Here is an 18044-nt window from a genome sequence, read left to right as displayed (position 1 = left end):
TTTGTTTAAGGACAGGTTGTTATACATGTTCTAGAAAGCCGAGCATTAACAAAGAAGCCACAGCTCAATAACTTATAAAGCAGGCTGTAACTTCTACTATGGTTCTTAATTATGAGAAATGTGGCTTTTTCCATTTCATGATGTAGCGTGCGCACACTCGGTCATACAAAGTAAAACCTGAGCAGGGCAGCATTTTAAACTAGACTTTGTTAATAGCACTTTGAACCCATAAAACTGTTAAAACTTTTTAAAACTGTTAACTCTGCTTTCACAGGAAAAACGACTTAAATCCCTAGCGGTAGCTGACTCCATAGAGCAAGCCTGGAAGTTCCTGCTCATAAGCAAAGAAATTATTGTAGCACGAAACAAGGATTTGTAATGATAATTAGCGTGGGTTCTCGGACTCGTCGTTACCTGTGCCGGCGGCAAAGCCGGGTCCCACCAAACTCCCGAGACGGTGAGGACGTGGGAACGGCACAAAGCTAAAGGTGCTCCAGTGCGGTGGGTGTCGTGGCTGCTCAGGAGCTCTCCCCCCTAACAGCTGGCGGGGGGGGGTTCATTTATTTATTCCCGGTTAACCAAGCCAGTTTCTGCCCGAGGTCAGAGACACCGCTTGGTTGAGCCTGAACCGTGCTAAAACTCAGCCGTGGGAGTTAGAGCGGGAGAAGAAAGGAGAAAAAGAGAGCAGCCGTCGCCTGCGTTGCCCCCTCAGGGGACGAGGAAGGCGGCGGAGCTGCCGCGCAAGGCCGCCGGCATTCCCAGGGCCGCGGCCGCCGCCGGCACCTCACGCCGCCCGCCCCGGCTCGGCAGCGGTTCAGCTTCCAGCGGAACACCCGGGGTCGGGGGCCGGGGACAGCCCCGGTGCCGCCCGGGGGCAGCAGAGCTCACGGACCGGGCTCGGCCAGCGCCCGCCGCCGCCATGGCGCTGGGGGACCGGCCGGCAGCGTCCCCGTCCCGCCTCCCTGAGGGAGCCATCCCCGCGGGGCCCGTCCTGAGGCGCGGCAGCGTCCCCCAGCTCCGCGGCTGGCTGAGGGCGGCGGGGCGCCGGCAACGCTCCGCGGCCGGGCCGGGCCGTGCCGTTCCGCGCCGCCTCCCCGTTCCCCTCAGGGCGGGAAGGGCCGTCCCCCTCCCGCCCGCCCGCCCCCCGCCTTATAGCGGCCGCCGGCCGCGCCTCGCCTCGCCTCGCCTCGCCTGGCCGCCGCGCTCCTCAGCGCCATGGGCCGGCCGCTCGGCTCCCCGCCGCCGCCGTAGTCCGCCGGGATGAGCCGCTGGCCGCAGTGCCAGGACGACCCCAACGGCACCGAGGCCGGCGCCATGGGGCAGCGGGACAACGGGACGGGGCGGGCGGCGGAGGGCTGCAGCGCCGTCTCGGTGGCGTTCCCGCTGACCATGATGATCACCGGCATCGTGGGCAATGCCCTGGCCATGCTGCTGGTCTCTCGCAGCTACCGGGCCAAGGAGAGCCGGCGGAAGCGATCCTTCCTGCTGTGCATCGGCTCCCTGGCGCTCACCGACCTGCTGGGGCAGCTGCTGACCAGCCCCATCGTCATCTCCGTCTACCTGTCCGACCGCGCCTGGGACGCCGTCGACCCCTCGGGCCACCTCTGCGCCTTCTTCGGCTTCAGCATGACCTTCTTCGGCCTCTGCCCGCTCTTCATCGCCAGCGCCATGGCCGTGGAGAGGACGCTGGCCATCCGCGCGCCCCACTGGTACGCCAGCCACATGAAGACGCGGGTGACGAAGGCGGTGCTGCTCGGCATCTGGCTGGCCGTGTTCGCCTTCGCCCTCCTGCCCGTCGCCGGCCTGGGCCAGTACACGCTGCAGTGGCCCGGCACCTGGTGCTTCATCGGCACCGGCGACAGCCAGCTCACCGGGAGCCTCTTCTTCGCCTCCACCTTCGCCGTCCTGGGGCTCCTCTCCCTCGTGGTGACGGTGGCCTGCAACCTGGCCACCATCGAGGCCTTGGTGTCTCGTTGTCGGACCAAAGCGACTGCGTCCCGCTCCAGCAAGCAGTGGGGGCGAATCGCCATGGAGACACTGATCCAGCTCTTGGGGATCATGTGTGTCCTTTCGGCCTGCTGGTCACCGCTGCTGGTAGGTCGCCTTGCCGCCCGCCGTGGGTCAACCCCAGGCTTCCTCCCTCCCTTCGGGCAGGAGGCAGGATGGCCCCCGGAGAGAGCCGCCGGCCCGGGCAGGGTGGGAGGCTGCGGCGGTTGAGGTTCCTCACGGGCAGTATGGCCGCGAATGGCCTCTGAGGAGAGAAGGCAGGGACAGGGACGGAGCCTGGGGGGTGTCGGGTGTGGAAAGCCGGTAGGAGAGAGGCTGGGAGAGGGTAGCCCGAGTGCAGCATAGTTGGAAAAAATAAAGACGGAGGAACTGGAGTCGTAAGGAGGGACCCTGAGGACAACAAGGGTCTTGTACAGAGGGGAAGGGCAGGACGCGAGGAGACCCTGGGTCTGGGAGCGGGAGGCTGGAGTCGGCACTGCTCGTGGCACGGAGCCACGGGCAGATCGAGGGGGGAGCGGGAGCGGCTGGCGCCGGCAGCGGGCTCCAGCGGCAGGGAGGGCACGCTCTGCTCCTGCCCGGCACGGCGTACCTGCTCGACAGCACCGTCGGGGTCTGAGGGTGAGGGGACGAGGGGAACCAGAACCTGCTTGTTCCTCGTGTAGGGGAACCTGGGAGGAAGTTCATCGAGACCCTGCTGCCGTGGAGCCCTCTGCTCATGGGAGACAGCCGTTTACGGGTTTTTACTTGCCCCCACCTTGCAGCAAAACTTACTTCAGTGCTTTATGAGGAAAGGTACGACTTGAGGCTTCGCGAGTGCCTTCTGGTTTTCAGCAGATTGCTCACTGTATCGTGTTTTCGGCAGCATTCTGGGCTTTTTGTTTCTGGCTTTTTAAAGGACCCTTGCATTTCTTTCTACCATTTTGTCATTCCTCGCTTAGGCCCTTTCTTTCTTGTCAAGCTGGGGTAAACCCCTTCTCGTGATGTAGGAGTGGAGGAGGCTGAATCCACATCTCCTTCTGCCATGTGGGACAAGGACACTACCCCATCTAAAAAGGCCAGCGTATTCTGCTGTCAGAGGATAGTATGATTTTTGGAAAGTTTGTACTTGGGGTCCATAAGCAGGAAAGGGCTGAAGCTAGCTATGGTGATTTTGATGTTATGTGAAAGGTGCTTTATGGCTGGACAAGGATTTTTCTTCCTTCTTGTGCACAGAGAACTTGAGCTCTCGTAAATGGGGGTGTGACAAGAGGAATGGCTGACAAAGCTAACGGCTGATGGGGATGAGGTAAAAATAGAAAACAAATTAATTTAATTTAGTAATGTTATCCTTGTAAATTAATTAAAATCCATCAAATCTCCAAAATAACCCGGCCCGAAAACAAATCAGAGGCTGTAAGTTAGCTTTCTGGAGATCATTAACAGCTTGTGACAGAAGTAAAATATGAAACCACACTGAAAATTTAGTGAGAACTTGAGAGCAGGGAATAACGTTCTGCTCCTCAAACCCCAAGGAACGTTAGATTTGGTAAGTTAAACCAGGAGACTGCCCTGTCACTGTTCCCGTGTCTCCATGCGTTGATTGCCTGCAGTCCCAGCCACCTTGGCTAGCCATTAACATTGCTGTGGCACATTCTGCCGTCCCCCTGATGTCTGCAGTTGAGTCCCAAGGGGAGACACTAGGATTTCTTTATTTTACAGAAGTTAACTGTTGCACGCTTGTCCATAATTAAACGTGAAAAAATTAGAAGGCATTTATTAAATGAAGGAAGTATGTTTGCTTCTCAGCCCTTGCTTTTGTAGCCTTTCTGTTGGGTGCAGGTTCTGCCCTCTGCAGCCAAGCCGGCAGGACCCATGATGCTCCCTCGATGAGCTCCAAGGGGACCATGGAGCTGTTGCACCTGAGGGTTTAACCAGCCTTGTAGCATCGAGAGAAAATCCCCGAGATGAGGGACACTTTTTCTCTTCCTTCAGAACCTGAGTACTCAGAAAAATCAGTGAGGATGCAGGGATTCCCCTTGGTGGTTTGCTTCCCGTGGCATTTTTGCAGGTTTAACAGTCAGAAGTCAAATTGATACAGCTGCCCCCTGCTCTACTGAATGGATCTGTGGGAAGTGTTACTGTGATGAGTTAACGGAGCAGAGCCCGGGTCAGAAAGCCTGTTGTAAACAATGCTAAGATCTCCAGAAAACACTCAGGGAGCTGGTAAGGGAGAGCAAGGCTTCTCGGAGTTTTGGCCGTGGAAGGTGAACTGACTCCCTGGCGAGGAGCCTGATGCTCCGAGTCAGAGGCAGGGCCAGTTGAAGAGCTACTGGTTGGCAATGCTTTGCGTGCTTTTTACGATCCTGTGGAGGACTGCTGCCCCACTGGGTGACACAGCCGTAAGCCAGAGTGAATTTGGAAATAGTATGGCAGCAACACGTGAAAGCATATAACTTGTTCTGTGGAGTTCTGCAAAACTTCGCTGTCTAGTCAGCATATTCTCCAGTCTTCATATTCTCAAAATCAAGAGTCATGACCACAGAAGCATTTTTATACATACACTTCAACTTTTTCTGTACAGCTACAAAGTACGATTTAGGAATAAGAGGCCAGATTTTAGGAAGAGTGACCCTGGGGTAATGCAAGTGCATTTTCAGTGAAAGCCAGATCATAGAACTCATTTAACCTATAGCTGCATCATTTAGCAGTTGTAAGAAATTTAGCTGAAACAGGAATCCAGGGATTTTCAGAGGAGATCTTTGGTTTTTTAAAAAAAGAAATCTGAGTTTTAGAACTGAGAATTAACGGATTCTGACAACTATTTCTATTAGGTAAACACTGCCCTTTTACACAGACAGTATTTTTAGACTTGATCTGTTGATGAAAATGACAAAATCAAATGTGATTAAACAGAAAAGTGAAACTTCTGATGATAGTGGCTGTGCTCTTAACAGCTTAATGAAGTGTCCCGTCTTTTCTCGATTTGTGCTGGATTTGGTAGAAGAAAGGAAGTGCATACATAATGCAGGCATTGTCTCCTTTTGTCGTGCACTCAGATTCTGACTTGAATTCAGCATGGAGAACCTGGGAAAACAGTCCACTTAAGTAAGATACTGCTTTATTGTAAGTGGTTTCCAGTTCACGCTAATCTTCTATTTATTTTGGTGCTCAACTGTGGAGCATAACCATTGACCTAAGCTGACAGCAGATTGAAATGAGTCTGAGGTAAAACAGAGGAAGCTGTTCTTTGATTGCACAGAAACATTGGTGCAGTACAGAGTGGAATTCTCATAATAATTCTTTTAGAGCTCTAGGCTACAAAACTATTCACTCAGAGAGTTGTTTCAAGGCTATTTAAAGCCAAAATGCTCAGGTATTCTGCTGCTTTTCCTATGAAAATACTTCTCCTTAACCCTCCTGTCGGACAGAAATTAAATACACTCTCCTTTACAGGTATTTTTATTAAAAATATGTTGTTTTGTAATATTTTTAGATGTGCAAAACATAGTTATGGAAAGCACCTTTACTTAGAGAGAAAAAAAGACAGTGATATCACTGAGCTGCAAGGAAACTAGATGGCTCCTTTTCTATGAGTCAGTAACCCTTCCCACTAATGCTCCGCTTCCATCTGAGGCTGAAATAGCCACCTGTTTCAAAACTGCCCCAGCGTACTGACCATTTCAGTTTGGCCAAAAGGCTGGATTTTCCTGGACTGTATTTGTCTAGATAAGGTCACAACCGAATGGTAGAAATTAGAGCACATTTGTTGGAATCCCGCTAGACTTTGGTGGGACCTTGTCACGATTCCCTGCATCACTATCCTTCTGCAAACAAGTTCTTATGAAAATCCTCAGCCTTCTCCAGTAATTCTCCAAGAGGATTGCAAATGATTTCACTATCACATGTTTCTGAGAAACAGAGAAGTGATTTGCTTGAGGTTGCTCGTGCCAGCTGTGCGGTGCTGCCCTGCAGAAAGCAGCACGGCCTCAATGCAGAGCCGGCTCCGAGAAGCAGTTCTTCCCAGGACATGTTGGTACGTCTGTGGTCCGGGCACGCCGGGAGGTGTTGCGTTGCCCTCCTGCAAGAAGGTTGCTAATAAAGATAGGTCATCAGATGCCCTATAACTTAGATCCTTTCTGGGTTACTGTCAATCTGATGGATGAGCAGCTACAGTGAGGGGTGAACTGAGGTTAGAGTGGTGCGGATGCCAAACATGCCCCTCTGTAGTCTACTTGGCTGGACGTGTCTTAGCTTTGCCTATGACAGGCAGTATTTCTACTTCAAAAAAGAAATCCACGTCCATGCTAGGCAATGGGAAGTTCTCCTTCAAGGGTCCACAGGCAGAGTCTGTCTTGGCAGTTGGCCTGCTCGAACTAAAGTCTTTCATTCTGCCTCAGCTTCAGCAGAGGCAGCAGAAGAGTCCTAAAAATTTAGTGAGACAAAATTACAATTTTGGTTTTAAAACAAGATGGTACATGACTATAGGTATTGTTAGTCACCACAAGGGAAAATCATACCCTGTCCATCGTGGCTTTCCATGGTTTACTCACGACAGCTGCTATTTGTATCTCGTCAGGAGAACCCTCTCTTCCTCCCACGGCTTGCTTCTTTATGAGAGAATTGTTTAAGCAACAGATTAGGGCTAATGGGAGAGGAGAAGCAGTGTAAGAGGATGAATCCTCCTGTCTTCATGATGCATAGAAAACATGGGGGTTTTTTTGGAAGCTATCTCAAGAAAAGATTTTGCAGTCTGGGACCAGGAATTTCCCATCAGATTCTTACCCCGTGTTCCAGACCAGCTACTCAGCGCGTGCTTGGCTGAAAAATGTGCACCTTTAAGCACATCAACTGTTTTATTCTCCCATCTTTTACTGCAGATAGCAGCAGTTTCCAACATAGTTTCTAAAACTGGAAAAATATCTTTGGGAAAGTTTTCATCTCTTTTTTTTTCCTTTTTTTTCCCCTAACTACAATGGAAGTTCATTCTAAACTTATTGCAATTTAATAGTAAGCTGCCTGGGAGTCCCTGAGGTAACACAGACTGCCGATGTAAAGTTAAGCTGGTGGCAATATATCACAGTGATGGTTGCCAGCTGGGGAGCCCATGAAACAACCGTGAAAAGTTCTTGTGTACTACAATCCAACGTTATTCAAAACACTGTAAAGATATCTCACAAAATGCATCTTGTCTTTGGTTGTAAGTTTGAAAACCAGAGCAGTGGAGGTTTAATGTTATTATAAAACTACATTCAGTGATAACAGCAAAGTTTTATCTACTCAGATTGAATAAATACAATTATCAGCTATATTATTATATGCATTTTGAGCCAAATTGTTTTATTGGCATAAATTGTGTAGTTCCATTGACTTTATTCCACCTGATGTTGTTCCTCTACCTTTTGCAGTCTTTCTTTTAATTCATTTAGAAGACCAGTACAGGCCATGATAAACAACCTCTAAGGACATCAAACAAATAAAATTTCCAGTAGAGCAATTGTTGGTCCAACAAATATTCCAGTAAAGGAATATTATGTAATAACAACAAAAATAAGCAGCAGTTGTCTTCTTGGGAAATGTATTTTATTGGCCTGATATTTTTGTAGCTCCATGGCTTCACTAACAAAAGAGCAAGACAACAAGGTCTGCAGAACAAGGGTCATTGCAGAGTTCCCAAAGGACGAGCTAGAAGATCTGATCTGGGAGAAAGTAATCCGAATACTGGGAATGACAAATGCGGTGTGGTTTCCATTGGCTGTAACGTGGGCACAGCATATTTACATACTCTTTACTGCTGCTCTTTATGGCATGGTAATGCTGCGGTCCCCGTCAGGAGGTGGGTTGTGCTGGACTCTGGTGGGCACAGGAGGCAGATGCTGCAGGCAGCGTGGACGGAGTTGTGACAGTGACAGTGTCCTAAACAGCCGGAGGTGGCAGAGAAAGTGTTAGGATTGCCGTTGTGTGGGTCTGGTGCGCAAGTGGCGGTTTGATGTGTTCTGGGCCTGTATCTCTCTGTATTTTTAAAAAGCTCTACCAATGGCTACTTATTTTCACTTTTATTTAAATTAAATGTAGTAGATGGAATCCTCAACTGCTTCTATTTAAAGAAACAAAAACAATTCTACTTTGCTGTCCGAGCTGCCCTGCCTTCCAAAGTCATCTAAGTCTTTCCAAGGTCAACACATGGTTATTGATCTGGCACCCAGAATATCCCTTTGAATGGAAAAAGCCTCCCCCGTAGCCTCTGCTCCTGGTCACTCTTGTTCTGACTGTCCCAGTTTATGAGGACAGCAGCAGTCCAGATGTGACCTTTCTGGGTGACACTCCACTCTGAAGACAGCCTTCTGTGGGAAAACCTTGGCTGGGATCACTCGGCTTGCGGTGCTGCTGGTGCGGGTTGTCTTGGTTCTTTCGAAAGGCTGAAGTCAAGATGTTGGACAGGGCTGTGAATGATTGACTGCGAGTCTCGTCCCTCGGGCTGTTCCCTGCGTTTTCAGGACTGGCTGCCAGTTTATTTAGTGTATGGTACACCCAGCCTTTGCAAAGACAGTGAATTAGGTGTGCATCAGAGCCGTTGTGCATGGGTATCCATCTCCTTGACATACACAGTAGACACATCAAAATATGCGGACCTACTGCATCTCGGTTCCGCAGGATTTCCAGACAGTAAATTCCGACAGTCAAAAGTCTTCCAGTCAGGGCCAGAAGAGCTTTGCAAGCAAAAAAAGGACCCGTCCAGGAAAAGTTAGGTGTTCAGTAGCGCTGTCCTTGGAGTACGGAGTGCGGCACGCGGGCCCTACCCCTGGCTTCCCAAGTGTCAGGTCACTTGGCACTGCCACACTTCGGTCCATGGTAGGAGCCGGTACCCAGCTTGTTACCTGACGTACACTGGGAAGCGTGCCCCGTCCCCACATCAGCTCTGCTTTTTTCCTTGCTCTAAAGCACCCGAGAGCTTCACTGTGCATCACAGCCAGGGGTAAGAGCACGGGTATTTTCCCCATTATACCGCTGACGCACACGTCGTTTGGCAGCGAGTTGCATGGCAAGTGCCTGCTCAGAAGGCGTTTCGATCCCCGTGTTTATGGGCTCCTGGAAAAAACATCGCAATACAAAATCTAATGTAGCTTATCTGTAGAGAGGCAACTAAAAGCCTCTGAAGTGATATATTTTTAAGCAGCTGTAGTTGGTACAGAAAACTTCAGACAACTGACACTGACTAAACGGTGGAAAATTATATCTATCTGACATCTCTCAAAATGTGATTCATATTTCCCATGGTTATGTATTAGTGTGTGAGAGCATAACAATGCCAGCTCTGGTGAGCTCTCTCACCAGCTTTAAAAAAAACCCAAACAAAAAAGGCTTCTCACCATTTTTACCTGAATAAGCCGCAGCCTGATAACAAACCCAGTGCTCGTGTGGCTGGAGCACTGCACTGGAGATCCCAAGCCAGGTTCTTTTTCAGTCACAGGTTTTCTGCGCAGCCTGTAGCAGCCCTTGGCAGTGTCTTGCCTTTCTAGTCTGTAACATGAGAGTAATGGTGTCCTTGTGTTTCAAGGCTCATGGTGTTGATAGCTGTAAAGCAAGTTTACGTCTTAATTTGGAAAATGAGGATGTACAAAGTATAGTTATTTTACTTGTACAAAGTATAGTTATTTTACTTGATTGAATCATTATAGTGCAGTTTTCAGTTTATAAGTCTTTTAAAGATTGTAAGCCTTGTGGCAACCCATAAGAAAAATGGATCCTCTCTGCTGCCTGTACCCTACCAACAGCAGATACCTTCACTGACACGTTGAAATACGAGTGATAAAATTACCTTAAAGTACAGATTTTGGGGTGAAAGTATTAATCAAAGCTGCCTCTTCTTTGGCTTTTCAGAATAAATGAGTGACTATTGCTGACCAGTGCTTATGTTCTGACATGTGCCATGCACATAATACCTGGCAGGACCCCCATAGCCCTATGCTGCATAACTAGTATTGCAAATCGAGATGCTGCCATGCCTGATGGCATTTAATCCCCCAAAAATCAACCGGCTTGTTGCTTTTGGCTCCCAGGCCAGAGCTTGCTGATCTGTGCTGTGAGGTATGGGAGACATCAGTTACGGAAACTTCTACTTGTGTGAAACATTTTGCAGTGTAAATAGTGTCTCTCGGTCATACCAGTTCGGATGCTGTGGGAAACAGATTCCTAAATATATCATATAATCACTGGGGGAGTAGAACTGAGGGGGGAAAGGAGGAAATACAGGTCAGGTTAATGCAAAATTTAGTCTGTGGCTTTTGACAAAAGAAAAAGATTTTTTTTTTCTTTTGACTTGAAATGTTTTCTTGACTCCTAGCCCAAAACACCTTTATTAATACTTTTAATTTGGCTCAGTTCATAATCAGAAGAGTTTACCTTAAAATCAAATTCTAAAATTTAGAAGTCATAGAATAAAACATCTTAGCTTTAAAATAAGAAGACATTTTTGTATTTGAAATTCTTTTTTCCTGACTTTTACTGTTCATAACATGATTTCGAAGAGCTCTACTCATCATGAGTTATTCAGCTGTTCCTTGTAATTGTGATAATATGATAATGATAAAATGAATCCCTTTAAGTCAATTTTGCAAGGTCAGTAATTTCCCTTTCTAGCCAAGGCCATCTTGAACCTCTAGGATTTAGCACACAGCTTTCTGTTGTGTCTCAAGCAGGAAAGCAGCATGTGCTGCCTTGGTTTAGCATGAGATCTGTAAGACTGATAGCTGAAAGGTGTGATGTTTATCACTCATTTTACACACACACACAAACTGAGCTGCTCTCTCAATGCTTATTTGCTCTGATCACAGTTTGAATTGGGTGAGGGAGGAAAAAAATTTGACAGGATTTTGTCTTTAGGGATATTTGCATATAGTGATACACAGATAACAGTCTCCTAACATATATCACTTTCTCCTCCTAATTTTCCTTAGATAACGATGTTGAAGATGATCTTCAGCCACACATCGTTTGAACACTGCAAGGGATTCTCCGGTGAAGCCCCAAGCTCAGAACTGCGCAAAGAATGCAATTTCTTCTTGACAGCTGTGCGTTTGGCCTCACTAAACCAGATACTGGATCCATGGGTTTACCTGCTACTCAGAAAGATCCTCCTCCAGAAGTTCTGTCAAGCAGCCAACGCTGTCTCCAAGTGCTCTAACAATGAGTGGAAAGAGAGATCAATCACCTTGTCAGAAGAAATCCGACGGACAACGGCATGAAGGAGCATCGATCCATTTGCATGGAAACTACTTTTGCCAACGAGTACTCTTAAAATTTACTGTGAATAGGGGTATCTGTAACATGTTAGCAGCTGCATAAATAGCTGAAAATGGTATTACTGAGTGGACTTACAGTGCCAAACACTTATTTATCCAATGTGTCAAAAATTCTCAAATATGGAAGAAGGAATTGGGTTTGTTTCTACATTTTGTTGTTATTGCCATTCATAACTGAGCTGCAGAACATGACGTTTTCTGTGCCTAAAATAGAGTTTGAAGAGAATTTTCTTGGGTTAAAGTAGAAAAAGTGGTTTTCCTATCAGGGGACACTTGGAACAGGTTCAACAGATTAAATTACTGAAGAGACCCACTCCTATATATATTGTAATACTGAGATTATCTACTTCAGAGAGTCCTTCTTCCTCTTTTTTTTTTTTAAGGGACAGGGGGAGAAAGGGGCAAAAAATATAGGAATTAAAGGAACACCAAATTAGGAGACTTTATTTGGATGTCAGTGGCTTAAAACTGAAAAGGTTGTGTTGTAGCAACGATGGTACATCATCTCTTTTGAGAACTGAAGGTAGCACGAGTCTCATGACACATGGATTTGTCCTGATAAATACTCATTCTGCATGGATGCTAAAGTAAGCTCATCTGCTGAGGAGGATGTAGCATTGGGACAAACAGCACAAGTGAGAAATCTATGATATTTTTTGAAATAGCAGCCTGTGAAATACCCAGGCATAACAAGAATTGCTGTTTGCAAAGCACACTATAAAACTACTTCGAGCAGATGGAGAGAGTGATAAACAGGTTGTAAGAGACAGTAAATGTTCTTCTTCCTGTAGATTAATGGCAAAGGTTTACAACGCCAAAAATACTGTTTCCATATGAGTTGTTTTATTTGGAAAAGCACATGTCGAGGAAGAAAAGGAACATCAAATGATTTTTAAGTAATGGGCATGCCACTCAAAACTTCTTCATTACTAAAATGTCCTACAAAGTGGCCAAAATAGTACCCCAAAATAGTTTATTTTTTCTTTGCTCCAAAAAGACAAAGTTGAGAGATATGACAGCTTTGGGAATTTTTTAAATAAAGCAAACTGGAAGAGGTGGGTAGAAGTGTGTGCATCAGTCAGATCTTTCCCCCAGGTAACTTTCAGGTTTTATTAGAAAACAGTTCTAATCCATTTGTGTCACATCTGAAGTTTATTTTTAAAAGGGCTACATTTTTGTCTCATTTTCTTCACCATTTTGTAGATAACAGCCTCTAATATCTCCTGTTTTGTGGCCTCTTGGGTGAAATTAGATGCAAATACAATAAAATACAATATATCATATAGTTGTACACCATATAGTATGTGCCATATAGTGTCAAATTCAGGGGCCTTAAAGGCAAATTAATCCTGCATCTGCTAGGAATTTCTTGTACAGAACCTTTATTTTTACTTCTCTTCCTTTGTTTATAAAAGTAAGTACTCAAAACAGAAACTGGCTACTCACTTTTCTTGTTCTGCTGCTGTGTTGTCTAATTCCTTATCTTTGTATCAGTCAAACAAAACTAATTAATCTGACAGCAGCAGCCACTGTCTACATAAATCTGATTTTTATCTGGGTGGTGTTCGGGTGCAACCTAAAAGCTAATGTCTTAACGTTGATTCAAGAGCCAGCCTAAAACCACGGAGGCACATTTTGTAAGGTACTGCCTTTCTTTTATCAGTACTCATCATCTTCTTCAGTTTAATGAAATAAATTCCCTTTTCAGTTATGAGTCGACAGCATCTTTCCAGCCGTGGGACCCCACGCTCGGAGCCGCGTGGCCCTGGCGAGCTGCTGCGCTGTGCCTGAGTCGGTGTTGAGCGTAACAATTGCACGTGCCTGCGTGTTGGTGGTGCTGCTAGCCCCGGTTCATTTACTAATCAGCAATTTGGGGAACACGGTGAAATAAAAATTTTACTTATTCTCTTTGAAAAAGTGCCCTGCAGGATTCATACTTTTTTTAAAAAAATTATTTTGGAATATAAAAAGCCTGTTCTTCTGTCCAGAGGATTCGTATTGTTCAGTTATGTACATTACCTTTTAAAAACATATAAGCAATCCCAGTCGCTGGTGAAATATGTCAGGATGACCTTAACAATTAGACCGAATCATTCTTTGTCAAGACAGTTCTGAGCAGCAGCACTTACAGAGCATACAGCTTATCTGGGATCCTAAGTGGGATAGCGAGGGAGAGGTTCTGCAAGGAAGAGTGAATCAATTCCCCTTTTATCAGCTTTTTTATAGTGACAAGAAGGGAGTGCTGTTTTTTCCTGTACACGATCAATCAAATACGTGGTCATGAGAGAGTGGCTCAAACGTGACATTGCCTTAAATTGGCTGTGGGAAGGGACCCTTGTGCATTTGTAGAGGAACTGGACGTGGGCTTGTTGTTCTTACGTGTCAGGGGTGGTTTCACTTCAGTTCATTTAAAATAATTTTGTTACGCCATGCCTTTTTTTAGTGAAATAGGACACTCACTTTTATATTTGGAAAAAGGCAGTTCTGTCCATCTTTGGGTGCGGTAATATGAAGCTACTTTAAATATTAGAAAATGGGAAAGAATGTCTGCTTTTAATTTGTTTACAGAAAAGGAGTTTAAGCACTATTTGCCAGCCATGGCTGCCTTAACGGGACATGGCTGGAGGAACGCACTTTCAAAAATGACTTCAAAGAGCTTAAGCGTAAATGAAAGCTTTTATTTCCCATTTACTTGTTTGAGTGGGAAGGTGTATCTTTGTTGCATTTCTTTAAAGATGCCTTTTATGTGATGTATTTAAATTCCACTACAGTAGTATTTCTAATACTGGTTTTAATATGTTGTACTTCTGTCCACGTTGTTACAGGAACTGTAGTGTATGGAAAAATGATGTTGAGATCATTGCCTTAAAACCTAGCTTGTTTGTGTACCAAATCAATGTGTGTTGTATCAGTCAGAATTAAAGTTCGGCAGAATAACCCGTCTCTGTTTCCTCGATTCCTCTTGCCCGGGACACAATGTCACAACAATTTCCAACAGCCTAGACAGAGCTGGAGGTGGAAGCGGAGCCGCAGGGTGCTCGCCCACCTTCCTCCCCGCTGCCCGCTCCCGGTGAGCTGTGCACAAAAGCGGTAGGCGATGGAGAACGGTCGATCCTAATGCGTAAAGCATTGTTTAGTAACGGGCCTTCCAATAAAACATTGAGTTTTGCAAAAGCACCACCTGCTGATAGGAGCCAACAGGTCTTGACAGGTTTACGTAGATCAGATTTTATCTGCACAGTCTTCCAGCTAGTGACCTTCTCCTGCGGGAAGCGTGCTGCGCCGCTGAGGAAGGCTGGTTGGGTTTGCTGCGTCAGTACAGGCTTTGCGGTTCCTAACTCGCTGTACGCCAAGCTCATGCCTCTCGAGTGCGGGGTGAGGAAAGCACACAGGACCGGGACTCTGGGCACCCCCGAATCTGAGACCCGGCTTGGTGTCTGAAGTGTTTTCAGCCATCCGCAGCCCCTCTTGCCAAGGGCGTTCCCACTTTTTTTTACATTATTTACATTATTTTACTTCCTTTTTTTTTACATTTTGTAATTTTAACACAAACTTTTTGAGCTTCTAAAGCAGATTTATACAGAAGAGCAGTGACTGCACTAATGTGCTGGAAGCATCATTAGGATGGGCAAACCCAGCCCACCACCACAACAGAATTCGGCGTGGTCCTCCGGCAAGCCAGTGCAATGTCACCATGTATTTCTCCTGAGTTAAATGACCTTCAGAAGAGAAACAGCAAATGACTGTACACAATTTTCCCTCATTTCATATGCCCTGCCTGTTCCCTTACTGCTCTGTGGATTTATGGCGATTGCCGTGCGGCAGTACCGCCGGACTGGCACCCCAGAGAAACGGCCGCTGGCTAATACGTGGAGGAAAGAGACGCAGGGAAGCTCATCTTTCAAATCACAGCTTGTCTTGGCTACTGTCCTGAAAGGAGATTCTCCTGCAAAAAGTCCTTCACAAAGGACTTACTGAAGTGGCCCATGGGTGGGTGCCCCAGGGCAGAAGCCTGTTGATCCTGTAAACCTCTCCTGCAGCTGGGGCAGAGCCTGAGCGCCGGGTGCTGGAGTTAATGTCAACAGTCACAGGCTGATGGGAGCCTTGAAATCAGTGCTCTGCAGCTAATAACATCAGAAGCACCTTTATTTAAATTTTCTCAACCTAGCACGTCACTATGTCACTGCAGAACTGGAAATACTGACTGTCACCTAATTTTTATCTATTGGTGTGCACATGTGAGCAGCTGGCAATCGACAGCGATTGCCGCGTTGAAATCTTTCTCTTCTGGAGACCAGAAGGGAGCGTGAACAACTTCACACGTGGACGCTTCAGCCTAAAAAGGGACGCTCTTTGTACCAAACAGACCGAAACCAAATTATGGCCGGAGCACCTCTTGCGACATACCCGAAGAGCCGTGCAGGGCCGCGGCGGGTACCGAGCACGGTGGTTTGGGCTGCGGCCACTTCGCAGTGTCGCGCATCGCTCTGCGGCCCCACGTTGGGTCCTATCGGGCGAGAGCAAATGAAGATATCTGCTACCCGTGGTCTGCCAGCCCCAGGTGTCGGGGGGGGGGGTTCTGCTGCCCTTGTCTTCAGCTTCTTCCCATCGGCAGCCACCCCTTGCCTCAGGAACAAGCATCTCCTGCACTAACACATCAGCCCGGCTTAGCAGAGCCGGAGCAACCCTGCGATCCCAGAGTGACCGACAGCCGTACCGCCTGCCGCTCGCGCTCTTGCGAACGGGCTTCAACGCGTCGATGGGTGATCTCGGCGCTGATCGCTATCGCTCTGAGCACCGTGAGTTTGAAAGCAAACAGGTTGCACAGCTGCAGCATTACCCAAGATGTTTATTTGCAAAACAAGCGTGTAAAAGGAGGCCCGAATCTTGCACGTAAAGTAATTGTGAGAAATGGATGTGTTTGCTGCACAGTGGGAGGATATGGAAGTTGAATAGTGCTCAGTGGTAAAGCATGAATCACTCCCCAAAAGAGCAAGACAAAATTGGTGAGAAGGAAATGTCAGGCACCCAAACTGGCCCCATGTGCTGAAGTAAAACCTCAGATACCTGAGAGATCCCCTGCTAAGTGCCACATTTTCTAAATTAAAACATAAGCTTTAGACAGCAAGAAATCCCAAATTATATTTTGTTCATTCACTTGACATTTGTAGATAACATTAAATCATTTAGAACAGAAACTTCCTAGCATGCTGGTCAAGGTCTGAAGGCTTGTAAAGGCGACAGCAGTTGAGCATGAGACCTCTTCTGCCATGGTCAGCACCATTTTATTTAACTGTTTTTTGGCTTAGTTACAGTTTCCTCCTTCGGGCTTATCGGTTCAGAGTAGCAGCTCAGATGCCTCGATAAGTGGGAGGATTTGGGGGTCTGGTCCGTGGCAGGGCTGCCTGCGGCGCTCAGACACAGGGGCTGGACCCCGGCGCGATCCCTCGCCGGGATGCGGGGCTGTTCGGCAGCATCGCTGGGTCTGTGGCACCAGAAAGTCACCCGGGAACCCGCAGCGCTCGGCCTCCGGCTTAAAGTGTGAGTTTTTAGGCAGAATACAGAAAGAAGGAGCCTATTTCAAAGTCAGAGGGCAGCGCAAAACCGGGGCTGACTCACAACCAGCCCCGTTAGTCATGAAAAGGCAAACGCAGGGAAAGGCGAAGGGGTACCCGAGGGGACGGTGGGGCGATGCTGGGTCTCCGCTCCGCTGCCTCGGGGCCGGCTCAGCCCTTCGGCCCCACCACCGGCGCGGGCTTTCCGAGGCGCTTGCCCTTGCTGCAGCCCCGCTCTCGGCGCAAGTCCCACGTGTGGTGGCAGGAACAGCTCACCACCCAGCCCTGGCACCCACAGAGCGTCTAGTTTTAAGTTACTTTTTATCAGCTAAGTTGATCTCAGTTTAAAAAAAACAACAAAAAACCCCCACTGAAACTATGTCAAAAAAAAGCAAAGTGCAAGACAGCATTAAAGGCTGCGAAACGAAAGAGAGGGGAACCACAAAAAGCAAATCTATCTAATCTTGAACAGCAGCAGGAACAATGACAGCCGATAGGTCTGGTTGCCCAGAGACAGCAGAAAGCTCCCCAAAAGCGCGCTCTGCGAGGATGAACAGCTTTTTCAAAGATGCGCAAGCCTCTGCCCAGAGTTGCAGGAACTCTGGTGGGATGTAAAGTGTGTTTTACAGGCTCAAATCCTGCTCGGGCTCCCTTGATGAAGTTTTCACCCAGAGGAAGGGCTGACCCCGAGCACAGCCCTCCCCACCAGCTCACTTCGGCTCCAGCCCCCCCCGGCCACGATCTCTCCGGACTCTCTGCCCAGCAGGGCCGAGCAAGCCCCGGGAAAGCCGGCAGTGGTTTCCCACATGGATTCCTCCATCCATGGCTCATCCTGAGTCTCCGTGCAGAGCCAGAGCCGGTGCTCGGTCTCGCGGGGGGGCACGTCCCGGTTCTCGGGGCGCAGGCGCTGCCCCGTTTTTGTTTAACAGATCTCTCAACACAATTAAAAAAATGAAATGATGGCTGTATTTTTCATGATGTGGGAATGAGTATTTTAAGAACACTGTTTTGACAAATTATAAACACAGTGACAAAGGCAGAAGATAACAATTTTCAAATAAATGTGTGATACTGAGTTACCAGAGGCGTCGACAAAATGCACTTAGGGGTGAGCTGATCTCTGTCAGAAGTGGGATCATCTGCCTGCCTGCAGGTAAAATGTTGTAGAGTCCATGGAGTATTTTAGATCACACCAATGCAGTAA

The 18044-nt window shown here is 47.5% G+C and overlaps 1 protein-coding gene across 1 annotated transcript; it reads left to right on the top strand.

Annotated features, from left to right (window-relative positions):
- The first annotated feature begins 1207 nt into the window (after positions 1–1207).
- On the top strand, positions 1208–14222 carry PTGER3 (prostaglandin E receptor 3). Its single transcript, XM_052801772.1, has 2 exons — positions 1208–2094; positions 10941–14222. The coding sequence occupies exons 1-2, from the start codon at positions 1261–1263 to the stop codon at positions 11226–11228; spliced, it is 1122 nt and encodes a 373-aa protein (XP_052657732.1). The 5' UTR covers positions 1208–1260; the 3' UTR covers positions 11229–14222.
- The last annotated feature ends 3822 nt before the right edge of the window (positions 14223–18044 follow it).

Source organism: Harpia harpyja, chromosome 11 (assembly GCF_026419915.1).
Source record: "Harpia harpyja isolate bHarHar1 chromosome 11, bHarHar1 primary haplotype, whole genome shotgun sequence".
Taxonomy (NCBI): Eukaryota; Metazoa; Chordata; class Aves; order Accipitriformes; family Accipitridae; genus Harpia; species Harpia harpyja.
Note: the sequence above shows the minus strand (reverse complement) of the source record. Positions and strands in the feature narration are given on the sequence as shown.